The 26,621-nt window shown below is 40.2% G+C and overlaps 2 protein-coding genes across 5 annotated transcripts in view; one reads left to right on the forward strand and one right to left on the reverse strand.

The window, feature by feature from the left end:
- STX18 (syntaxin 18) overlaps nucleotides 1–4,821 on the forward strand; it is a 59,464-nt gene extending 54,643 nt beyond the window's left edge. For both annotated transcript variants that reach the window (XM_030270740.4, XM_072928001.1), the window contains 4 exons: nucleotides 413–471; nucleotides 1,244–1,313; nucleotides 1,936–2,016; nucleotides 3,269–4,821. In XM_030270740.4, the coding sequence (XP_030126600.1) occupies nucleotides 413–471; nucleotides 1,244–1,313; nucleotides 1,936–2,016; nucleotides 3,269–3,364 (306 nt within the window). In that variant the 3' untranslated portion in view covers nucleotides 3,365–4,821. The remainder of the gene's footprint in view (nucleotides 1–412; nucleotides 472–1,243; nucleotides 1,314–1,935; nucleotides 2,017–3,268) is intronic.
- On the reverse strand, nucleotides 3,729–26,621 carry NSG1 (neuronal vesicle trafficking associated 1). Of its 3 annotated transcripts, none has more exons than XM_012573556.5 (5): nucleotides 26,462–26,595; nucleotides 25,925–26,079; nucleotides 22,109–22,225; nucleotides 11,595–11,705; nucleotides 3,729–6,399 (listed from the first exon to the last, which is right to left on the reverse strand). In XM_012573556.5, exons 2-5 carry the CDS (start codon nucleotides 26,051–26,053, stop codon nucleotides 6,199–6,201), a joined length of 558 nt encoding a protein of 185 aa, XP_012429010.1. In that variant the 5' UTR covers nucleotides 26,054–26,079; nucleotides 26,462–26,595; the 3' UTR covers nucleotides 3,729–6,198.

The raw sequence follows: 26,621 nt of genomic DNA on the forward strand, positions 1-26,621 counted from the left end.
CATTGGATCTTTAGAGTGAAAATCAGTGGAACTGTGCAGTATGTTGCTCTCTGTTCCCCTTCAATTCATGGTGCTGTGCACCTTCCCTGAGACCTCTACCCCACAGTGAAGGAAGCAGTGCCCAGTAACCTTCCTCTTAGACTCTGGAATCCTTTAACCCAGGAGAGAAAGCTGTTCTTACCAATGAGGTAGGCAGTGAGCCTCATAATACAAAAAGAAATCTGTATGTTAAAAAGAAATAAAAGGTTTTTCTTCATTCTTTATGATAGAAATTTCCCGTGTCAGAAGACTACCCTTTCTCTGTGAAATATACTGTTAACCTTCTTCAAACACATACCTGTCATTTCAGACTCACTTCTGGAAAATTAAACCTGTAAATTTTGTGTGTCATTTCCTTCTCCCCTTTTTCCAGTTTGAACAGGAGAACCAGAGACTGGTTGGTGAAATGAACAATCTCTTCGATGAAGTCAGGTACAGTTTTCTGTATTTGACAGACAGTGGCCTGTGCTGGTCCCATGCCCCAGTCAGCCCCCATGTGCAGGGCACTGGCTGCAGGACACCTGCCTGCTCCTGCTGCAGTGGTGTGGGAGGAGCTGGGACAAGTCCCCAGTGCCCAGGAAAGGAACCGTGTGCTGTCCCACAGTGTAAACAATGGTAGCACTGGTTGCATTTGCAAGGCTTACATTATTCCTTATGCACATTTTAAAGTACTGGATTTTCCATTTCTGTCCTGTTGTCTGCTGGATATCCAGATGGCAGCAGGGGAGGTACCACTGCTGACCCCATGCAGAGACAGGCACTGGTGCCATTCACTCTCCCCAGCTGTGCAGAACACCCAAAGAACATGAGCTAGAAATGGACTTCTGGGTAGCAGTCCTAGGCAAGGTGAACTGCACACACCATATGAAGTAGCATATGAAAAGGGTATGTCAAAATCAACTGCTTAAAGCCCAGCATGGATGTTATTATATGAAATGAAAGAAGGGAGACAGGTGAAAACCCCTGGCAGTGAAAGCTGCTCACTGAACATTTCTGGGGATGCCTTTCCCAGGGCTACACTGTGGACTGCTTGTCTTCCAACCAGGCACTGTCCAAGCCCTAGTCCCAGGGTATTGCTGCCTCACAGACAACTGACAAACAGTGCCCTCCTGAGCAGCCACTTACTGGGCTGGAGGGTCTGCATCTGCAGCAGCAAGACATGTTTGCACTAGTTTCTAATGGAGTATTTCTGTTCTTTGCCAAGACAAATTGAAGGAAAAGTGGTGGAAATCTCCAGATTACAAGAGATATTCACTGAGAAAGTCTTGCAACAGGTTAGTATAATTTAATACTACAGCAGCAAATACAACTTAGAAGATTTTCTTGAGAGCATTTTGGTCCTGATTGCCAACTTGTGAACATAAAATTAACAAATCTTCAATACAAATGTGAAGGAAAGTACTTTTGTTTTTCAAAATCAAGATATTTACTGTTATTACTTACTAATATGTACCAGGAAAGGAAAATGAGAGGTATGTGTTAGAATGATCCCTCTGCCTCACAACTGGTGTCCTGTTAAATGTTCCTTTCTGGAAATGTTGGCACCTCTTTCAAAGAGCTGAGAAAAATCAGACAGGTTAGATTTGACTAGATAAATGGGAGACTTGCTGTCGATATTGGTGGCTTCCATTCAGGTTCATAAAATCACTGATAAAGAAATTACAGCTTTAATTACTCTCTGCCTTTGCATCAATGAAACAAAGATGTTAGTAATATCAGATTTTATTTTACTTTTGAGTTCTGCTTGTTCCCCAAGTCCAAGTCCTTGGAAATGTTGGGGTTTTTTGGGGGTTTTTTTTGGGGTTTTTTTTTTGGGGTTTTTTTGTTTTTTGTTTTTTTGTTTTTTTTTTTGTAGCATTCATTACTATTTCTCAATTTTATTTATTTTTTAAACAGGAAACTGATATTGACAATATCCATCAATTAGTTGTGGGTGCAACAGAGAATATAAAAGAAGGCAATGAAGACATAAGAGAGGTAATATCTTGAAGCTGTGTTTTAGACTCATTTATCTTAACTTTCTGTTTTTTCCAGGTGTTGCTTTAAAACAGCACGTGTGAGCTCACCCATGGGACTGGTGCAGTGGGTGCTGGGTGTCAGGACAGGGGTTTGGGAAGACTGTTCAAGGTAGTGAGCTGCTCAATAGTTCACACTTGCTAAGCATGATCTGAATAGATACACAGGACTGCAGAAATATACTTGGCCTCAGCGGTTTTTTAAACATGAAGGCTTGCATTTAAGCACCTGTGAAGTTTTTTTTTAAAAAAAGAAGGGGAGGGGGGCAGAAATTGCAGACTACCATTATAAAACAGTGCTGAAATGGTTGAAACAGAATGCTGAGTGTTAGCAGAAGAGACTCTGAACACCTCTTGCATGCTCGTACTGAACAAACCTCTTCCACTCTTTTACTAAGTAGTAGGAAAGGATATTTTATTTTGGGAACTGAGATTTCAATAAAAATGGAGCTCCTAAATTAGGCTACTGAGTAAATGGCTCACTTCTTTCTCCTTCCTGAGAGCACACAGAAAAGGTATCTCAAGGGTGAGTTATCTCCTGTTCTGCTCTTCTGAAAAGTACACCAAACATGGCAAGAACTGATGCTATATTTACTTCACTTTTCACATTTTTAGGTAGAACTAAAAACTATCCTGGGAAACAGTAGTGAAAGGTGGTAAAATAAAAAACTTTTTTACTCACACTAGTGTTTGTATCATATAAAAAAATTTCCTTATGTAAATTTAAAAAATGAGAGCAAAAACCAAGTCCCCTGCTGGTCTCAGTTTGGGAAAGGAGTAGCCAAGAAAAATGAGACTGAAATAAGTGACTGAGGTATCTCTAGAGGTGTCAGGGATTTTGTTTTTGTTTGTTGTTTGGTTTTGTTGTTTTTTCATTTGTTTCAAGTCAGATCTTTGTTAGAAAGATGAAGGCCTGATTACTTTTAATCAAGGAATTTCACTTTTGAAACTTAAAACTTAACTTTGAAGCATGTACTTTGTGATATAGTTCCTGGTGTTTGATTTGTGCAATTTTAAAATTTTGAGTGTGACTTCACTGTGATAAATCAAAAGAGGTGCCAGCCAACCTGACTTGTATTCACCTGAGATTAACATCAAACTTTGCTGTTCCTCTTGTGGGAGGGAAGGATGATGCCACAAACAGGCATTCTGAGTTGCCACTGTTGAAATTGTATTTACTGGTAATGGTAACAGGGATAACCTTTCCCTCACAGGCCATCAAAAACAATGCTGGATTTAGAGTATGGATCCTCTTCTTCCTTGTGATGTGTTCATTCTCCTTGCTTTTCCTGGACTGGTATGATAATTAATTAAACATATATTGGCACCATGCTCTGACTTTTTTTTTTTTTAAGAGGAGCAGGGTATAACAGCATACCTACGTATTTTATGCATTTTCTTATACCTCTATGATGGAAATATTTTCCAATAAATAAGTTGTGCACATATCCATTTGTACATTCATTCTAAATCCCTGTATCAAACATAAAACCACCCTTATCCTCTGGAGAACATAAAAGTCATTGGAAGAGCTGTGAAGAAAGCTACAAGCTGGAGCAGACTTTACAGAAGAAAAAGCGACAATACTCATTTTGTCACAGCCACCCACCTGTGCTGTGGAAAGTCCAGCTCCCATCCCAGAGCAAGAGAAAACTGTTACTGTGCAGAAGCATCTACGCTGTCTCAGGCGTTTATTTCATCACACCACTTCAGTACACAGTGAGCACTTTGCACATAAATGACCTTTACTTCTAATCCTTTGAAACTACTTGTCTCAGAAATCAGCTTGATCTAATGGTACTAATAATGATAAGGAGTTAACAAAAGAGCTTTTACTTGTAAGTGAAAAGAGAGAATACAACACAAACAGGTTGTGCAATGAAACAGATGTTCTGGGATGCTGGAATAAAGCCAAAGGATAGACAATTAAAGTCAAACTCCTCAAACTACTAAACCTGGGAGCATTTGTTAACTAAAATAAAAATCTCAAAACTAAGTGTAGATAAGATCTATAAACTCCCTCCTGATAAATCAGACAGAAAATGGTTTTGACTTCAAGAAGCATAAACAATCTGTTTCTCCAAAATCATAAGGCTTACTAATTTTTATTGTTTATTGTTATGAGGAGAAAAAGAAGTTGTTTCTCATCAGCATGTACTTTTGCATTAAAGTTTTTATTGTCCTAAATTTAAGGGGAGGAGATGTACCGTGAATCATTTCTATTTAGAACAGTCTTAGGAAACAGACCTTTCCATCCTGTAAAATCTAAATGTCCTCTATAAGTATGTTGATATGAAAGGTGTGTGTTTTCCTTTCTCTCTTCTGAAATGTATATTTCTATACATTTTATGCAACAGGTAGCATCATTCTTATTCTTTACTATGCACAGAGTGAAAATGTCAAAAGTTACATGTGATTCAATTATATTCAATAAAGCAGATGCCTGTTAGAAAATGAAAACATGGTATGTTTTAAAGATCTTAACATAAGCTTGGTATTTTCAATTGCAATGAAAAATTTGGCACATAGTTTATTGCTTCTTGGGCATTCCACATACCATGATGACTTAATAAAAAGCCTTTTACAGCTGCACTCTGTAATGCACATTTCCTATCAAATTTAGAGCGCTGAGTCATAATGGTTATTTTTACTGTACTGGGATGACAGGCTTCTGCTGGAGAAAAACAGAAGTAGAGCTGACCACATTTTTTCTACTCCAGATCTTGAGAAACAGCCTATACTGATGTTTTCCCTTAATTTTTGTACAGACTCTAACAAAAAAAGAGGAACTTTTGACATGCCCACTCTACCTTGTCCCATTCAAGTTACATTAATAAAAAGGCAACTTGCTGGCCCAGATGCTTCACACACTTTTGTATGTTAAATTAATGAGATGTCTTTTTATAATGTATATTTAAGATTTATAATAAAAATGAAAACATGATTTCACACAAAGAATAGATAAGTTTGTAATTACAATGGAACTTTAACGTGCATCCACAATACTATGTTCTTCTACGTCTTTTCCCCTCCCAAGCCATACACAAACAGTTCTACTCTTCACTCTGTTTCACATGGAGCTTTAACAGCCAGTTGTGGTATCTAACAAGCTACTGTTTCACTTGTGATGCTCCATGTTTCAAAAAGTATCAAACTGCAAATCATACATAAACAGAAAGCTCTTTCTAACTAATAAAAAGGGAAAATGTGAATGTAATACAGGAGAAAATTTAGACGTATTACTCCTTCAGCTGTATCCAACAAATGACATAGTGGACTACATGTACTGTGAACAGGCTTTCTGCCTCTTTAGTATGATCTAAAGATGTTATTTCTCATTAGAACATCCTGAACTGTGTATTTTTTACACTATCCTCAACACCCACCACTAAAACTGCCTGTGTTTTTTCCATAAGTCTATCTAGTTTGTGTTTCAGTGCACATCCTTACCAAGATGCTAAAGCCACAGTGGAAATGCAGTTAAATCCTGCTGACAGCAATAAGAAAACATTGAGCATGCCTTGTTGCAGAGAACTTCATTATCACTTACAAAAACAGTAAAGGAAATGTAAGGAAAAATGCGACCTGACAGTTTCTTTCTCCATACAAGTCATTACATTATGCCCCGATGTCAGTGCTGACTGTCATTCTTGCTTGAGCCCAAACTAAACATTACTTACAGCTTTCAGCTAAACAAGAGATCACTCTAGTTATGGCTGGGGTGTTTCAGTTTGCAAAATGACAAAGAATTCAAAAATGTAATTAATTAATTATCTGTTCAGACAACAGAACACATGATTTATCTAAGATCCAAGCCCTGAAAATCCAGTGACAAAATCTATCAGTATCCAATAAACTGCAAGAACATATCTAACATTGGATTTTTTTCACATTGAAAATGGTGTCAAAGCTCTACAGCAATGCTGATATGCACCTGGGGTTATGCCCATGAATGTTCTGCAGCAAGTTTTTGTTTTCAGTTTTTTTTCTTTTTTTTTTTTGCAAAGCAGTATCAGCAAACAGAAGCAGTTACACCATAAACATGAGTAACCTCTAAATAATCCATAATTATATTTAATGAAAAGTTCCTTGAAGTCCCTTAGTTACCTTCAAATGACATAGTTTTAATAATTAGCTTATCATCCTAAGCTGATTTCTCAGCAGCTTCAGTCTCCTGTTCAGACAGTTTCTCCTCTGACAGTACTGTCATCCACGGGGACACGGAGCGCGTGATGGTTTGTTTGGCCAGGTTGTAGTGGTTTATGACTGTGTAAAATTTCCCTCGAGCGCTGGAGTCTTGTTCAGAGTAGTAGTTTTCCAACCCAGCTGGAATGCACTGATTATTCTGAAAAGAAAATCCATTGCTTAGATTTCAGATACAGCCCCCCCGCCCCCCCCCACACATGAAGCAGATTAGGGTTTTTTCCTCTTTTTCCTTTTAGTCTAAGCCAAGAGTCACTATCTGTGAGTCAAGATGCAACATACATCAATGAACTACAGTATTGTCCTACTGTCTTCAGAATGTTCTTCCCTGCAATCCTTAAACTACTCATGCATTTGCCAGGAAGACCAATCTGGGTTTATATGCCAGAATAATTAACATACAAGAAATGTGCTTCCTAAAATAATTTTGACAAAGTATTCAGTCTCCTGTTCCAGCCACATTTTGCTGTTTATTCCTGCCCACCAAATTCCAGCTGTTTGGTTTACAATTACAGCTGTCTGTATCATACTGTTAGATTAACTTCAGGCAATTTGCCCTGGTGTTTGCAGTCTGAGGGGCAGAAATTAATACAGATATATTGGTGCCAATGTATGAACAGTTTTACAGCCCAGCAGCTCACACATTATAGGAAAAACTCTGTGGGTGGCCAAGCGTATGTGCAAGTGTTTACACACACAAAATACTTCACTCCTCATTGTCAGAAAGATGTAGCCAACAGCAGGCTTTTAAAAAACTCTCTGGAGCTGTCAGACTACATTATTTCATTTCCCACGACTGTAGGAGCAGTAAATAGAACCTCCTAGATGCTCAGAGCTTTGGAAAGTGAAATAAGATAATTTAGAGAGTAAAATAAAAGTCAAATCCATTTTGCTGTCATCCTAAAAGCCAAAGTGAATGTGCCTGTGCAGTGTGTTTGTGGCAGGTATCATCCAGGAGCTCTTCCAGTCACGGTGCAGGAAGCTCCTACAGAGCAGCTTGTTGCACCGAAGAAAAAAGTTATTAAGGCATATACTGTGACCTCCAGGAGGTCTTGGGATCTCTCTGCAGGTCCTCTTGCCACACTGGCTAGTCCAGGCAGTCTTGCCTGATACTTCAACATGTTAGGGCAGTCACCTGAGCAACTGAATTAACTCTTGTGAGCTGGAAGTAGCTACAGCTTGAGGAAAAATTCATGTAGTCATTTATACTCTGGCTGTTTTGAAAAGAAGGGTATTCAGTCTTGCTTCCAGCACCAGAGGGCTAAAATTTATAATACTACAGCACATCACCTTTGAATTGCTACTGTTCTCCTACTCAGCAAACAAAATTTTATATTGGGAATTTCTCAGCAGAAAAACACATGCAAAATATCATGGGTTTTAGGACCAGATTCTACCTTACAAGTGTCCACATTTACTTCTGAGTTGACTTTTGTCCATGTCAGAAAAAAAAAAAAAAAAAAAAAAGGCATAAATAAGCACAACTAACAACTGTTTCAAATGGTTTTAACTCATAAAGCAAAAGATGGGTGAAGATCCAGCAGTCTTGGCTTAATACAAATTTTGCCTTCTAAAAAGGAAAAAAATCATCAAAAGCTATGAAAGAAGGAAGGAATACTTGCCCAAACAAGAGGCCCACAAGCAGTCTTAGAGCCTGTGTGCCCCTGGCAATTCAATCAGGTGGCAGTGTGAGGCTGAAGGATGCCTCGCTGCCTACAAGCCTGACAGCCTCCCACAGTCAGCGCCTCAGACTCACAGGAGTGCCCAGAGCTTCCATGGCCACCCTGGTTCCCTTCATCTGTAATCTTCTGTCAAGGCAGAGCTGGGGCAATTCTCCCTCCCAGCTTTGTTGAAGTAGCACCACAAAGCAGATGGGAGTTAACCCTGGCTAAACAGCACCTGTGTCAGTTCAGCACTGTAAGGCAACATTGGCTTTCCCATGCTCATAGTCAATGTGTTTGCTAGCTGCAAGACTGGGACCTAGATTTATAAAAACATAATCCAGGAATATGGAAGAGAGCTATTTGATATGCATGTTCATATACATCAACCATGTCATCTTCTGGAAGTATTATCCATGTTTATCTGGGATAACTGACACTACTGATGTGATAAAACGACTAAGCACTTAGACACAGACATATGTGTAGTGATTATTTCACTCAGTCATGGGATGTAATCACAATTCTAAATATTGAAAGTGGGGAAAGGAACACAATCCATTGAATTAATGAAATCTGCCAAGGAAATTCAAGCAAATATAATTATTAGAGCTGAAGACAAGCCAAGATTACTGACAGTCTGAAAAAAAAAAAAAGCTGCAGAATCCTATGTTGCCTTCAGAAGTAATTTGCTTTGTAGCAGGCAAAAATGACTCAGTGATTGTTTTTTGGTTTCATTATTGGGAGGGTGAGGGGGGCCTTGTAGTCACAAACATGCAAAACATCTGACCAAAGAGCCTAAAGAAACAGACATCAGATTCCCTTTTGACTGCATTTTTGCTCCTGGGATTTCATGCTTCTAGAAGAGATGGGAAAACAACCTCCCCTTTTACTTATTGCCCCTTCTGTACTGCCTAAGGACAACCCCTCGGATTAGTTCCCAGTCAAGGCAAACCATGCAGCAGTCAGTGACTGAGTGATGGGAACTGCTGCTGATTCTTACCCTGCCACTTTCAGCTATGTAGAGCATTTATTTCCATCCTTTTTATTTGTTTCCATGGTTTCCAGGTGAGAGAAGAAGGAGGGCCATGAGGAGAAACTGGGATGCTCCACAGTGACTTGCCAGTCTTTTTTTTTTTTATTCACAACCCTTCTATTTTGGAAATTAATTACAGGTTATGGCTTTTGATGCCACAGAAAACCCTGGTTACCAGTCTATATCTGGCTGAATTAAGATTATTCCTTTTGTTCCTTTGACATGAAGACCCCCATGGAATTCACTTATAAATAGTATCTTCTGTCATGTTAATTTTACTGGGTCAATAATTCCCAATTTAACAGATGATGGTGTGGTCTTCAATGCACTGAAATGACTTTGTTGTACTGTCCACAAGTCTGTCAGAATGCAGGTGCTTTGGCAACAAAAGCCAAAGGGTAACAGATATGGTACAGAACATACTGAAACCCTGGGGAAATTCTTCAGGATGCAAGTGCACTCGGGTTTTTGTGGTGAGTCTCACCAGTAGGTTCTGATGAGTGCTCCAGAGAAGCAATTTGCAGAACAGCAGTACTAAGGCTGTCTCAGAAAGCTTAAGCAAGCACAGAAATAAGACTGCTGTACAAAAGAAAATGAACACCTTTTTAAGCACACCTTCATGCCCTGGAGGCGTAGTACAGCAAAAACCTTTGGAACTCCTCCATGTATGAGAGCATCAAAGCAGAGAAGAGTGAATCTGACTCAGAGCTGTGGTTAGCTCAGCCTTTATGCAGATTCCTGCAGCATCAGGCTTCCTGAGGCATGCACACGTTTGCCCTTAACCAGGAAATCACGTCAGCATCTAAAGCCTGGGAACATCCAGGCCAGATAATGTTGAGTCCACCTGAAACATGAAGCCAGCCCACAGACACACTGGTCACAAGGTGACAGACTTGATGTTTCCTGAGACATCTGTGCAAGCTATGCCATCACATATCATGGACTCTCCCAAAAAACAGATGCAAATAAATACAAAAGTAATTTTAACTGTGGTTTTCAGGCCTTGTGCCATTTGCCAACATCCTTATCCTGTAGAACTCTTTCTTGAAAGAGGTACATGACCAAAGATGCTCTGTCTCCTGGCATTATGCCACCAAGCAGCTGGAAACAAAACACCAGCTCCAAGAAAACCACCAGGAGAGTAACCATGATGTAGTAACATGAAGTGGATGTGCTGCACTTAATGAGCTATGGGACATTCTGCCTAGCTTCTGTCCCAAACACAGAACCCAAAAGAGAGAAACACAACCAGACTCTGGTCCTAGGGCAACTGAAATATAGCTGAGAAAATGTTCTCTCCTTAAATATTTGTGATACTGGTAAGAAAAGCCACAAGAAACCAGAAAGCTCAGTTGAAGGGAGAGAGCAACTTGGTATGAGTGGAGGCAAAAGCAGGAGGCTGTTACTAGAGTCACATAGGTGCTGTTCCTGTCAAGTCTGGATCACATCAAGACAGGCTTGAAAGGAACATAACAGTCCATATTCCAAGCTGCTCAATGCCAAGAGAAAGCTTAGGGGAAAAAATGGCCTACTGTCCCCTGAGACATGAACACAGAGGGGTTGCAGTGCCTGTCTGAGGCAACACAAAAAGCCAGCAGCAGAACCAAAAGCTGGATCTCCTGATTACAGCCAAGTATTCTAACCACAGTATCATTTGCCCTTGAACAAAGGGGAAGCAGTAACCAACTGAACGCTTGAACCTAAATTAATCCAGAAGGGCATCACTGATTATAATTTTGAACGAGATTCTTGTAAGATATTTATGTGCTTGAAGTGACAGATAAAATCCTGAACACGATGTCTGAGGCAGACATCCCTTCTTCAATCCTTTTGAAGTTTGCACTGGGTACCCATTTGATTTATTACGCGACTAAATATTATTAAAAAAATTAAAGGGAAAAATGCCATTATCACTGCTACTTTTCTTACCTAATTACAGTCAAGTTCAACTGTTAAATTTACAACTGGGAAGTCAATGTTACTTTCCTGACTTTCAGCTCAGGTCATAACAAAGGAGCCAGCACCACCATCTCACACAAATAAAGTGAGCACAGCCTCCTTTTGGTTAGAACCAGTATTTTTTACAATAAATGTGTTTTCCCTTTTTTGGCATCACTTTTGGCAGTAGGGCTCGGAGGTCACCGTTCTAGAACAAGAAGTTCTTAGTACAAAAATAACCCTGAAGTAACTCTACTACTCTTAATGAGAACATCACTCTACTTTTTCTTTGACACATATTCCAGATTTTTTTTCTCCACATTTTATCATTTTCTCATTTCCTAAGACAGTAATTTGGAGGAACATGCAACATTAAACCATATGACCCATAAATGAGGGCTCTGTCCAGACAACTGCAGATGAAGTTAGTTTGAGACACCAGTGTTTAGATTTTTGCTATATTTTTGCTTAGTGTGAAATCTAAGCAATGTTTAAAGTGTTAGCAAAATAACACTATTAATATTGTGCAATAGTATAACTTAAATTATAAATTACAAAGCAAAAGCATAGCAGGAAGCACACTAACCTATGAAACAAAACACCAAATCTATGCAATACAGCATGCCTTAATCAAGGTTATGCCTAAAACAACACAGAATATTACATACTCTACTGTTTTTCTAGAATGGGTATGCAATTTACCTTGAAAACAAATCCTTCTGGACAGGTATGATCATACTTGTAAACCTTGTAGACTACCAGAAATACAACACACGTTAAGAATGCAAGGGCAAAAAGGACCAGCACAGTTACCTGTAAAGAAGAATAAAATATGCTTATGTTAGTAATGCACTGCTTATTCTATTAATGCTTGTTACTGCAGGCAGCAGAATGCTGTGAATGCACTTTACATTAAAATCAAGTAAAGGATAAAACCAGCTGCTTAATTATTGAGGGAGAACAGAGAAGCAGCACATAAGTGCTTCTACTCTGCCCTTCTCAGAAGAAAGAGGATCATTTGGGCAGTGGCCTGTTGCCTGGGTACTGCAAGGCTTTTTTAAATTGCATTTCTGTTCCAGGCACATGAGGCCAGGACACACCAACGTAGCCTCTGTCTGCTGTTTTTTCAGTATGTGGATGATGTAAGTCTAAGTCTAGCTTATGTCAGGTGATAAGCATGTTTGCTTTCCCTGTGCCTGTCCAAGAATGGAGTCAGGTGATAGTAAGTTAGCACAGGTGTCACCCAGAGGTGATTTGTAGGGCATGGACAAAGTAATGTCTGCCCTCTCTTGTTAGGATTAGAGGTCATTCACCTGCTCTGAACTTAGAGATAGTTACACCAGTGGTCTGCATTCTTGGTTGCTCCATACTCCTTAAGTTATAGGTTGAAACAGTACTACTTCATCACACAGAGCCTGTACAGGAGTGGTTGACTGCCAGATCCATAAGGAACTACCCCATGTTCAGCACTGGGCTGGCCTCCAGGAATTGTGTGGCACCTCTTTCCACAGTGCTCACAGAGAAGCCATTACACACAGCCTTGCATGGCTTTTCACCATGTCCTTCAGTACCTCTCTGCCCCTGAGCTTGGGCTACAGACAAGTCCGAGACTCACCTTAAGACAAACCTGAAATCAGTGTCAGGACCAAGCTAACCCTTCCCAGGTACAAACTCTGAGCAGCTGGAGAGCAGCAGCCTTCTGGTGTGTCACAAGACAGAATTACCTTCAGAATTACATCACCCGTTGAGGAGACAGAGCACAAAATTTCGCCCAGCAGTTACAGTACAAAGCTCTCTAATTCAGACACATTTTTGTGGAAGGTGTGAGCTGAGCAAATAGCATTCATTACCAGGGAAAGTATCCCAGATGTGTGTTTTTATTATTCTAAAATTTCTACTGATAGACAAATTAGTAGGTCATAGAGACTACACAGTAAGAGTGATTGAGATTAATTTTCTTTTGGCAAGTTAGAAAGAATCAGGCATGTGCTACAGCATGAGAAACAGTAATAAACACAAACAAAAAAGATTATATGATTACTTTTTTAAAACAAAGCATATTATCTAAATTTAAAGTAAGATGAGTAAACCAGCTATATACACCTCCTGAAAAATTAATTTAGGCATATCAGGGTCAATTAATTGAAACAAGAATAATCTGGTATTTGAAAAAGCCAAAACAACAAAAAATTGTAGCTTTGCCTCTTGGTAAAAACAACCACCATACACCCCCCTTTTGATAAACCTCTGAACTAACAGTTTGCAACACTACAAGCTGTGTGTGGCAGTGGTGTTAAGACATTTCAGGACAACAATAAACTTAAAGGAATTCTCATCCTGTGAAAACAAATCTCATCATAGGCAGACAACAGCAAGTGCTATATATTCTGGCTGAAACAAGGCCAGAATACAACTCAACCATACAAGGTTGAGTGTTGTGTGTTGCTGAAGCCAAGGATTTTTGATAGAAAAAAAGGGAAGGCTGGAGTAGAGGCAAGGAGAACTGCAGATCGAGAAGTAATTTAGCAGCAGAAATATGTAACAATAACAACTGAAATGAGACATAGATCAACATGTTCAGTTTCTCAACAGTCACTGGAGTACAAAAAGAAAAAAAACAGTATTCTTAATTAACCTCTGAAAACATCACACTGACAACAATTTTCACATCTAATTAGCCTTTCTCCAAGTTTATTACTTGTTTGCATACACAAAAATTAACATAGATAGCTCACTCTGCCTTGTCAACAACATTCTTATATCTCCCATACCTCCGTATGTCCTGCATGAATCCAAGAGACAAAGTACCTTCCTTTCTGGTCATTCTCTGTGGCCCAGTTTGATAACAACCAATGTAACATTCACACACATCCCCATCCTAGCTCAGGCTTTCCAGTAGGTTTTTTATCAGGCTCCTGACTCCACACAGCCTTCAGCAAAAGCTGCTCCCTTTAGGAACACAGGCCTGTGACGTGGGACACGGGCATCAGGCAGAACTATTGTGGCACACATCAACTCAGCTTGTATTTGTCTCCACCACAGATAGGAGCTAAGAGTTTAAAATGGTTTGAAAAATATTCTTGAAAAACATATTTGAAAATATATTTGAAAAATATTCTATAGAAGTATTTTAACCATGTTTCCTGGCCCTTCTACTAGCAGCCAGTAGTAGAATTGTAATGTTATTTCCCAGCTGTAACCATTCTGACATGTAGATGAGGTCTCAGCAACATACTGAGACAAGCTGTTCTGTAATTGAGCATAGACATTAAGACAGTAAGAAAAAACGGTATTTCCACAATCACTGCAGGATCACTCTACAAATCTTCAAAACTGCTCTGAGAAGTCACTGTTTTTTAAAAGAATATAAAAGGCCAGTGTTGTGTGGATTGCTGGAGCCTGGCAAGTTGCACAGCCATGGTGATTTGCTGAGACCTGTTTTCAGTGGCAGTTTGGAGCTGTGAGTTCTCACTGCTTGTACAAGTTCTTCCATTGCCACACAGTAAGCCATGAGAAAAGTTCTCAGGGGTCCTGCTTCAAAAATATCACAGAATTTTTCTCTCTCACTTACTGTATTTCCTAATGTTACTAATTTTGGTAGTAACATGTAAATTTTTACTCTCATTATCTCCAGTGATTTGCAATCACACTCCATTTGCAAATCCCTAATCAAGTAAGCTCTTGTCTCCTTCCTGTTAGGAGAGAAGCTCCCTTCTCCTACCACCCTTCAGGATACGAGTAACTTCTATTTAAAGACAGCTGCAGATGAAAACAGCATAGACAGAATCTAGCAATGGAGTTCTTTCCAAGGTGATTGCCATCACCTGTTAATCCAATCCACTTCCCTTTTAAATTGAAAATCCTTTTCTTTCTTCTAATAGCCATTTTTATTCTCATAATAACCCACCACTGATGGCCCACATGGACCACTTCTGAACCTGAGGCAGTCAGCTTCTATCCATGCACTAACACAGTGCAACCCTACCTCTGTGCCCTCTCTTCCCAGATGCTTTTCAGAAATAAAAGCATGAAAAAAGAGAAGGCATCAGTCAGCTCTTCAGACCACAAGCAACCCCAAAGCTGTCATTGTATTGTTTTCTTCACAGCACCTTTGCACACTCGCTAGAAACTATTTTCTTCTTACCAACATACTACTCACAACTTGCCCTCCTCTTCAGGCAGGAACAGCTGCCATGCATGGACAAGCACCACTTCCCTTCTGGAAGGAAAGCTTGAATCTCCTTTTTTGTGGCAGCCAGCTGGCAATGCAGGACCCCACACAGTACATTCACAAGCAGAACTCTTGTGAATTACTGTGATCATTTACTGCCATGTACATCCTGCAGAACTCCAAGGTGACTGTCATACCTCAAGAGTGATGGGCTTTTAAAATACTTTTATTGAAGTAACTATAAGATAAGACAAACAACCATTTCTTTTAACTAGGAATTCAAAGTGTGATTTTGCTTTCATCTTGAGTGTGACATTTAAAGTTAGTTTTAAGGGGATCTGGCAGCAAAATGAAGCAGAGAAGATGACAAGGTATTATGTATGTGGCAGATTTTTGAATAGATTGTAAGTGACGAGCAGAAGAAGGACAACGTCTAGCCAGAAGCCATTAGAGTAATCGAAATGAGAGATGACTAATGAATGAACTAAGCATACCCAGAGCAAAAAACTTGTCTTCAGACTCTGTAAGCAGTTAGCTGAACAAATGAAACTCACCATATCTGACAACTACACTACCATGTAAACAGCTTGTGATAAGGCCTTTACCGTAAGATCTAGCAGATCTTCCCTATCAGTCCATGCTACTCTGCCTCAACTGTGAAAGACTGCAAGCCATATTTTCTCTGCCTGGCTACTGCAGTCTCCTCCTTCCTCACTCCACTAATGTTTACTTGGACTCCCTTTTTAATCAAGCTGGAATACTACAGCAAAATTCATCAACTGTACTAAGAATGCCTGCTTCTCTTCACACCCTTTCCTGGTTATGTTTCAAGGCATGCACAAGTCTACCCATTTTGCTCCTCTCAGCTCCCTCCATTTTGCTGTTAATTTTATTCCACTGTCCCACTAAAGCCTGGGTACGATTCACTTCTCCCCTGCCTTCTACTTCTCTAATCCTTTCTCTTGCTTGAGATTCTTTTATTAAGCCACTCATACTGTGCTGTTCTGCACCACGCCTTCCTTCATGCTTTTTCTTCTGTCAGCACACAAACCCATGTAGGAGCATTCCTGTTATTAGAAGATATGCAATGATTTTCACTGTTTAATCACTGGCTCTTGGTCACATCTCGTCTCTGCTCCACATCTATGCATTACCTATCTCAACTGCAGCCTCTTGGGAACACAACTTTCATTTCTGACAGGTTTGTGAAGTACAAGGCACAGACTTGCTGCCAGTACTGAACAAGAAGAATGAAAACATACACTTACAGAGCACTTTTCATAGGAAATGATTTAGAGCCAATTAATGCTTTGCTCACCAGTAAAATGCAGAGACATTTGGGGTAAAATACAGCAACTCTGTACAATAACTTAGGACAGGAAATTAAGATTATTGCTATCCAATTTAAACTACAAGAGAATTTTAGGCAGATGGCCTGTAATTACAACAGATTGTGTCTGGCTACATCCCACAGACAAAAATTCGTAAAACATTGCACTGACTTTCTTGCTAATGGCCATGACCTCCATTTCACCTCTCTCCACTAAAATCCTGCATCTCCAGCTACACAATGCCCTCTACCAGCACGTTAGAGAGCACAAAAATCAGCTTTCCACTTATGACTGCTTCTGCAAAATGATGTCCTTGTTTGCTATTACCTCGGCCTGTCCATGGAAATTTAAATGAAAAACATGTCTGAAACAATAAACTCAAGGATCAAGAAATGGTGAGAAATGGGAAATGGCAATGTGAAAGAAAAAAGGAACATTTACAGCTATTAATGCAACATTTGACTCGTATTCATTTACACAGCAATGTAAACTACACAGAAGACCCTGGTGCAGTGCCCTGTACTTGCTGTGGGAATATACAGGATGACCTGTGACTCCAAAAGACAACCAGGTGCCTTGTTTCAGTCGTGTTTAGCTGTATGACCGGTATCCATCTACTGAACTCAACTTCTTCACCACAACATTCCCATCACAACTTTGTGCTCAAAGGGGATGATAGTTCGGGGGCAGATTGTGCAGAAAAAGCAGTAGAAATCAGAACACTGTCCCTCTCACATTGAAATGACAAAGAGGAGAGAACTGTCTTGGATGCTTACCTGGAGATGACTGGAAGTAGCAGCAAAAAAATGCAAAAAAAGCAGGCAGATTCATGAGGCCAGTAAGAGAAAAGAAGCTACAGAACCAGAGCTTATTAACAGCAACAGGGCAAGACAACAGGACCACTCCACAAGGGAATTTATTAATGAAACCCGAGGGACACACTGTTACACAAAAACAGGTTACAAGGCACTGGCCTTGAGAGCCTAGAACTGCACCTTAACTCAGCTGTTCACGGCAATGTTCCTGTCATCTTCTATCACACAGCACCATATATTGTATTTCCTAACAACAAGGATCTGAGGAAGCAGTTCAAGAAACCCTGTGGCACCAAGATAATAGCCCAGAAGACACTACTGAGGCCAGGAAAAAGGCTGCATAATGTTATTACAGAACAGGAAAGGTTATTTAAGTGACGCATCTGGAGAGATCCAAAACATCATCTGTGTCACCTGTGTGACTGGTTCTGTTCCACTAAATGGATTTCTAATGGAGACAGTGGCAGAGGACACCTGACTTACAGCAGGGGAGCTGTGTTAAGCATCCACTCAAATCTTCCAGTTCTGACTATAAAATTCCTTTCAACCAAAAATTTAGCAGGAGGATTGTCAATGTCATATCAGAGAATATCAAACATTAAAAAAAGAAAAAGTGACAGTTGCCCTGCAATGCCTTTAATTGCATCAATTATTTTAAAATAATTGTTATATTGAAAGAACCACCTCCTTTATTTTTCTTATTTGAAGTAGTAATGAAAAAATTTAAAGCCTGCCAAACACTTATACTTGTGAGCAACTTTAATCCTGTGAGTAGTTCCACTGGAGAAACAGAACTACTAATGACAGTTAAGTACCTGTCACTCTTCCAGCACTAAGTGACAGACACAGAATCTACTTAAGGAAGTGATACCTGTACAAGAATCAGTTGACATCTTCTCTTAAAAGACTTTTAAAGTGGGAGCAAAGAGCTACTCAACACACAAAGTAATCACACAGCAGCAAAGAGAGAACTGTTTTCCTGGCTTCTGGTTATTTTTGCAGCAATAATAACCACTGGCATTACTAAGAAGAGGTACAAAATTGCTGAGGCAGAAACATGTTTGAAGGATGCCCCTTTTAAGATAGAAAAAAAGCCCTGAACAGTTAGATATATGGTGCATATATTTTGGCAGTCTTGAAGTGACCAGGTAAAACTGCAAGAACTGATCTTGAAGTTTCAATTCCTCTTCCATAAGTTCATGCAGACATTTCATCAGCTGCTTGCTACTTGATGGGACACAGTTTGCATGGTCTTAGCACAGAGATAAGCTTGAGGCTTTGGCTCTGCAGTTAGATGTATGTAGAGATGTCAAGGATAAAGTCAGAAGAACTGAACTCTCTTTGAACAGAAACCAAAGGCTGAAGGCATATCACAGCTTGGGTTGATTTAATGGCTTGAAATTTATTATGAAAAATTCGTGATTGCTTTTAAAGTACCTCTAAATGTTCTTTATTGAGGTTTTCTCAAAGACAGAAAAAAAAAGTAATGCTTTGCTACAACCCGTTCTTTTAATTGTTGTGTTTGTACATAACTGTTTGTACATAACTGCCAGCTGTAGCCCATCAGTGGGTACCAGAGTAGACATCCCACTACAAAATCCAACTGGAGGTTGTAAAAACACTGCTCTGTCAATGGGGGAGGCAAAGGTTTGGCCTTGGGTAACTCACACCATCAATTTTCTTCTGCCCTAACTTCCTCCTGTGTCCTGGTTCACGAGGATCCTTTGTTACTCTGTAGAATGGACAAATTTACAAAAGAGAAAAATTGGCCTTGTTCAAAGTTGCATTGAAGAACCAACTCCCTGTATCAGCCTATACTGTTCAAAGAACAAAAGCAAGACTTTTGTTTCTCAATGGGAAATAATCTTAAGTGAAAAAAATCACATTTTCCTTGGTGTAGTTAGTGCCATAAAAATAAATTAAAACATCGGGGTTCTCAGAATCAGGAAAACTTCACATTCTTTTGAGAGATTCTGATTTGAATTCAGAATGTGGCTTCATAGAGGAAAATTATACTTGCAGTTTACTTTGAAAACATTCTCAGCTCTGTTATAATAACTGTGGTAATGCGAATTGAATGCAGAAAAATACATTTAATAATTGATTATTCACCAGGTGCTAAAACACCAAATGACATATGCACGTGGCAGAGTGACTTCATTCTCAAGAACAGCTTTAGATGATCTGCACTGCTGAATCCCAAAAATGCAATCTGCTTTGTCATTATTTAAGAAGTACATCCTAGAATACACATGTGAATTATTTGTAAATATGACTGACTCACTTGGTTTATTTTTAGCACAACACTTAGGCTGTGTCTTGGACAAGCTTGTGCATTGGTGATGTACCACACTGAAGTCATTAAAATGGCATCTGAAAGTTTTTTCATGAACACAAGCCAAAGTCAATATCTCACCAGTTAAATAATGCATTTCATAATTACAACAAATATTTAATTTTCAAACACATATCTTTTTGCTCTCTCAGAATCAACAGCAGAAGTTAACATGATGGTTCACAATTAATAAGGACCCAGGAGAAAACCTCACACAATCAGTACTTTTCATCTACATATTTATGAAATGTTATCAACTATTCATGTAATATTCACTACTGGGAGTGGTAAATATGACAGTCATCCCCACTGGAGAGCTAGTCAGTTTTCTTTAAAATGTTGCAAGCAGCATAATTCAATTCTAGAATTGTTATAAAGAGATTAAGGGACATTTTTAGGACCTGAATGTTCTGCATGAACATTATTTTCAATTAACTGAACCAAAATTTTCCCAACTGATCAATCCCCATACTCTTCTCTGGAAACCTAGACTTACAGTCACACTGTGAATCACCCTGCAATTCCCAAGAGATAGCAAATCCTACAGAAACCTCTCTCTGATGCAGTAGTTACCTAGCAGCAAAACCTAGCAACCCTGTAGTATGAGATTAATCCCAGAGCGATCATCATAAAGTAATATCAAAGGATATTTTATTTAAGTATGCCATCCAAAAGTATATAAAAATGCAATGCAAAAATCTTCAGGCTTTTAGGTGTTCAGCTAAACAAATTAGAAAAGCCTACCCAACAGCACAACAAGCTATTTATTTGTTTTCAGCAAGGTCTCATTTGCTTAGCTGTCCCAACAGACAGATAAACCCCCCCAGGTTTACAAAAGGATGCACAAGCCTTTTAAATGTGACTGAGATATTGAAAACCTTTCCTTAGCTACAACTTAATGTTCCAACAATTAAATCTCTTAGGCCCTACTGCTAAACCATACATGCAAAGCTCTTCAGGTATAGGCTCTGCTCAGCTGCTTGAAACCAAAGTCCTATCAGGGGACTCAAACTAAAAACTGCCTCTCCTTTCTCCTCTACAACACAGTAAGCATTTTCCAATCACCTCAGTGTGACCAGGACATGCACAAAGACAGTCAGACATAAGCTGTCCTTGTTCTGAGCTGTAAATTTGCATTTACCCTACCCTCACCTGAGAGCAAGGGGATTACTCTCAAGGACTGGTACCATGGTGCCAGGAGGATAAAGAGAGATTGTGAGTCAGGATGTAGCATTCCCTGAGGAATGGGACGTCCTTGCCCCAAACCAAGGAACAAGAAAAGCTGGAACTAGGTTTCTTACCTCCTTAGTAAAACCCTACACCCCATAACATCTCTTCTTGGCTGTCTGGGGTGGGTCCCCACTCAGCTGACTGGGAACCTACTTGCTTCACTGTATGGCTGAAGACCACCAGGTGAATGGCACTTAAAACATTTGTCGCAGCAACACTCTGCAAAGTTCCTTTCCAAATATAGTCTAATCCCTCCTTGAGCCTTCACTTTGTTTGTTTAGCATGCTCTGATTCCACTGAGAGCTGTATATACACTTCTGAAGGTCAGCTTGAGCCTGAACAGCTTTTAGAGCACTGCTCGGCACAACAATACCAAAATCTCTGTGTGAGCCCTAAAACTCCTATCACGCAGAGTTTAGAACTGCGCAGTAGAAAGAGAATCCACACCTTTACTGAAACTCTGTATTTTCCCCACATACTGAACATTAGTCTTTCCAAAGGTATTTGTACTTGTGCATTGCAGAGTGGGGATGCCTACTGCTTAAAAATGTTTTGGTATCCTTGGGTAAGATGCCACATTAGAAGCACCAAAAACCTGCAGTCCTGTTGTTAAAAGGATAGGGGAGCATAAGCTGAAGTGCCAACTTTCCTGCTTTAATTGCACAGAGCAAGAAAAACTATCCTCTAGTGGGAAGGGAGAAAGGATATTCAAGCCTTGCATCAGTTAGGCCCTCAGGTTTCCTGTGAAGGGAGTAGTAAGGGTGTGGACACAATCTGAGTCAGATTCTTTCTGAACTGCCATGTGACAGTAACAGGCATCACCAAACTGTAAGATTAAATAGGACCAGGAAAACTGATAGGGCTCTGGTTGCCAAGTCATATATTTAACTGTAAAAAATACATAATGGACTATGACAGTGCTTTTAAGAGAATTGTTTGGCCACAGTGATAAATAAGAAGCCAAAAAGAAAGTAAATGTTCTGGTGGTTCTTGTCCTTCAACACAAACAGGAGTTTTATCCATGCCATGAGCACTCCCCGTGTGCTGCCAACACACACCCTGGCAAGCCACACTCTGGAGCCCACACACTGACAGAAATGCCTTTGGAATTCATCTGCCAGTGAGGGATCACAACCAATAAAGCTGCACGATTTGATTTTGTTTCTAATTGTTAAATATTGAACTATTGTAACATTGAATTAATTTTTCTCATGTCCAGCTATATCCACAACAGGCACTCTATTATAGCCAGTTCTGACTACAATCAGCAATTGATTTTAAGCACTTCTGCTAACACTGCTGAGACATTAACATCTTCACATAGCACTGCTTACCTTAAATCTTTCTGAAACCCCTTCAGTGATGCTGATTGTGAATTCAGCTATTTTAGGAGTACGGAACTTTCCCTTCTTGCGATCAGGTTCATATTCTGTTTTTGTTTTGACCACAACCTTTAAGAAAAAGAATGAATCACAAAACTGTCAGCTAAAGTTGGCCACAAAAACCTTAAATATTCTTTAACTCTTCTTTTATCTGCTTACAAGCACATCTACCACCATATCTTTCCCCTCTCCGTTTTGTGCAATTCTTCTTTGAAAGTGCTAAATTATTAATTATTTTTTCCAGTATATGAATCATCAACTACCTTGCGTCTTAAAGTGGTTCTGATGGACCTACAGCAAGACTTGTTATGCAACAGTTTCATAAAGGTTCCATTTTTTCATCTGTGGTGATACTGTGCTCTTACTAGGCAAAGATAGGCCAAGTCCAAATCATGGACCTTCCTACTTTGTATAGTTTGAAAATAGCCACCTCCATTTGCTTCAGGAAATTCTATTAATGGGATTTCAAACTGGACACTAACAGAAGATTACTGAAGAGTACCCATAAAAATCTTGCAGATGACAATGCCATGTTCCTTGATGGCAGGATTTTTAGTTTAAAAAAAAAGCGAAATAACCCATGTAGTCTAGTTGCTCTTCACCATGTGACAGACTGTGGCCTTTGGCGCTCTATTTTTAACATCTAATGTCTGAATTATCATCTGCAAGCAGCAAGATGCACACAAACCCTTGTGTTAATGAGATTTCTTCAAACAAACTCTTCAGTTTATTCCTTGCTATGAACTACTGCCCCAAGCTACACAATTTAGCACCTTACCCATATTCCCAAAATACTCATTACGTCAGTCCTAACTCTAGTGTTCTCCTAGGCATTCTAATCATACAAAATTTTCACATACCTAACCTATTTGCCTCATTTTTGCCTTCTGCATTTTTCAGGAACTTTTTCCAAGTATTATTCTCAAGCTAGGGTACAGTTTATTGTAATGATGGTGCTATTACAATTTGCTCAATTTCCTCTGTTTTTCCAAGGAATAAATACCTATTCTTTTAGATTTCTGAAAATCAAATTCTATCTTTAGCACAGCCCATATTTGGTATTAATAGCAAATACATTAATTACAGAAAGGCCTGGGTTGGAAGGGACCTTTGAAGATTATCTTGTTCCAACCCCATGCCCCAAGATAGGGACCCCTTCCACTAGACCAGGCTGCTCAGAGCTCCATCCAACCTGGTCTTGAACACCTCCAGGGATGGGGCATCCTCAGCTTCTCTGGGCCCTGTGCCAGGGCCTCAGCACCCTCACACTAAACCCACTCGCTGTTTAAAGCCATTCTCCCTTGTCCTGTCACTACATCCCCTTGTAAACAGTCTCTCTCCATCTTTCTGGAATTAAGATGGTGACACTTCAGGTAGCCAGACACTGAAATGTCAAGCTTTGGATTACCTTATTCTCACTTCCTTGAGTGGTACCTAGAATGTGTACCTAGACTCAGTATCATAAAGCTTATTAGTACCATTAGTTTATTATTATTTAAAGTTTATTACTTCCACAGGACATAGGTTTAAAACCTACTTACCTATTTTCAGCTACAATTAGTAAGATAGTAATATACTATTTAAATTTATAGCTGCCCAACAGCATCATGGAAGTTAACCACCTGATGATTTCTGGAATGCTTTTTAACATCTTAGTTCCCTTCCTCCCCCCTTTATGTTACATAATCTCAGGCAACTCAAATCACATTCAGCTGACACTGAATGTACAGTTCTAACTGCTTGGTTATGTAATGTCTTCTTTTGTTTAACATATCTAAATATGAATTTAAATCACTTCATCCTTTTAATTTAGAAACTGTCAAAATCTTCAAATCCTTAGCACTGTAGTCAGTACTGTTCAAGAAGCTATGCTTCACTGCCATGCTGGAGCCTTGCAAGTGGATAATAAGCACAGATACATGAAGTATGTGCTCCTATTCATTATACATGAGTGTCTGCATACTTCAGAATTTGATCTGTGTGTCAATCTTTTCTTAGTGTTTCTTTTTTTCATGTCAGTTACTCTGCTCCTGCCTTTGAGTCTCCAACAACCAGTAAAGAGACACTGACATGACTAACCAGTTACAGAAGGACACCAGCAGGACCAATAAACTTAATCTTCCCCCTCTATGTTTGCAAAAGGAGAAGAAAGCTAATATACATTTGGCAGTGGAGAGAAGAAGAACCAATCAAATATTCCTTTATTTAAGTTTCTAGCTTAGCTGGACATTTGCTTTCATTCAAGGCAAATGCCATCCAGGTGGGAGGAGTTCAGCCCCACTCTAGTAGGGGCTGGCACAGAACGCCCTGGGTTCACCACAGAGGCTCTGCTCAGGTTAAAGCTATTACCATGCAGATCCCTCCTTCAGACTTCTGCTTAGCAGTGCGGGAACAGAACAAATTCCTTTGGCCATTGGTCCTTGGTAATCGGTTCTATCCAGTCACCAGTTGGCAGATGTATCAGACACGGTAAGGCTTAGCTTGTTCCAAAGCCTTAGGGTGCGATTTTGTCCTCAGTTACAAGAATTACACCCATGTAACTGAGGGCATAAAATGGACCCTCAGGCTCCTGAACAGCTGTTATGGCTTATTGCATTTATGCCTGCCAACTGGTCACCACACACAACATAGAATGGTGTTGATAGCAATTAAAATGGAGGTCACACATTTATTTGTATTGCCTACAAGCAACACTCTACCGAGGAAAATTTTATAAGCTAGAACTCTTTACCCTAAGTTAAGATTATGTGAATTTTTTTGATGTTTGAGGAATGTGCAGCTATCAGTTTAACTAGAAGTAGAATTCAGCTTGTGGAAGACACAAGGCCAAAAATAAAAACTGTATGAAGACCACAAAGCTTTTTATTAGCAGATGCATGTGGGAAATTACAAGTAAGAATCCTATTAAAATAGGATACTGAAAACCCTGAAAAATCCTACTCCTATGTTCCTCACATGTAGTAGCACTTACTGAATCCTTTATTGTGTGAACAATAAACATATTTACAGGCTATCACATCACCTTTCTAAATCCTTAAAATCAAATTCCTAATAATCAAGGCATTTAATGAGGAATTCAGGAAGCACATTTCCTTTCCAACCTGTAAGCAGCTCACTGGACTGCCCCCTTCCAGCGACAGAGGATATTGAATCACCTATTTGGAGGGTTTTGAACAAAATAAATTGCCAAGGAGAAAACTCAATGACCTGTTCTCATCCCATTATTTCAGCTTGTCTGGGGTTAGCATTAGTTTCTGACTGAAGCACAAAAGGAAAATGGAAGTGCTCTCTGTTGCTAGTATGCTAGCCCATGCTCACCTTACAGAGGTAAGATAGGCAGATCTTACCAGATAAGGCAGGGCTCTATTCCCCCATCAGGGGGGCATTTGCTGGACAGAGAAAATTCGTATTATTCAAACACAATACACAGGACCTTCCAGGTGGAGGAAAAAAAAGATACAGAATAGGAAGGGTTATGACAACAGCATAGAGAAGCTTGCATTTGTATAGTATATGTTTCATATAGCAGCACTGAAATCTCTACGTGCTTATTGCTAACATTTCGCGCTGATTTTTAATGCAAATCACCCTTAATGGATTTGCATGAGCTTAGCTGTTTGGGTTTTTCCCTAGAGGGAATTAGCATGTCTTGAAATACCCCATATTTCTTGTCGTTCCTAAGCTGCTCTCAACCCATAACCTATTCTTTTGTTGTTTGCCAGAGATTTGGGTGTGATTCTCCAGGGTGGAAACTGAAGCCTACTGTACCTTATCAGGAGGTGGGAACTGGAGCTGATTGACATCCAGGGGTGTAATCAGGGGGATGGTGTCAAATCCATCCTCCAAAAGGGGCTGCTTTGTGCTCTTCTCGCTGAAATTATTCCCCAGTTTCACCATTCTTCCAGGATAGAAGGATTTTTCTGCTGGCACACACAGGCACACACGCAAAGAAATGCAAAATATCAGAAACCAGACCTTTTCCCAGCCCTCGGGGGGACTCGAAATACCTTCTGGAAAAATAATAAAAAATACGTGGTGGTCGCTCTGACTCGGTTAGCTACTGGCGTTCTGGGAAGTACGAACGACGACCAGAGCTTCTACTATCAAAATTAACAAAACCCGAACCCACCGCGCGCACAAAGCAGCACCCCAAACCCGGCACGATGTCAGCCCGGTGCGAGCGATGCCCGCGGCGCAGCGCGGTGCGGCACCGCCCGCAGCCCGGCGCTGCGCAGGGCTCGGCAGCCCCGTCCCCGCTCCCGCCCCGGGCTCCCCGGCGGGGCGGGGGCCGCGCTCGGCACTCACCGCCGCGGCTGCCGGCCCTGCCTCGGGCGCGATGGCGGAGCAGGGGGCGAGGCGGCGGCTCTCCCTCCGCGGGTGGCTCGGGGCGGCCGCAGCGCCGGGGCCGTGACGCAGCCGCCGCCTGGCTGAGGCAGCTCCGGAGCAGCAGCAGCAGCGGCAGCAC

This window comes from Taeniopygia guttata, chromosome 4 (genome assembly GCF_048771995.1).
Source record: "Taeniopygia guttata chromosome 4, bTaeGut7.mat, whole genome shotgun sequence".
Classification (NCBI taxonomy): domain Eukaryota; kingdom Metazoa; phylum Chordata; class Aves; order Passeriformes; family Estrildidae; genus Taeniopygia; species Taeniopygia guttata.

What these genes read in the sequence shown, in the direction of transcription:
- NSG1 (XM_012573556.5), bottom strand. Translation starts at nt 26,053, where the DNA reads ATGGTGAAACTGGGGAATAATTTCAGCGAGAAGAGCACAAAGCAGCCC. An exon ending in AGTTCCCACCTCCTGATAAG is followed by an intron (nt 22,226 to 25,924) that starts GTACAGTAGGCT and finishes TTTTTCTTAAAG; the next exon opens with GTTGTGGTCAAAACAAAAAC. An exon ending in GGGTTTCAGAAAGATTTAAG is followed by an intron (nt 11,706 to 22,108) that starts GTAAGCAGTGCT and finishes TCTTCTTTACAG; the next exon opens with GTAACTGTGCTGGTCCTTTT.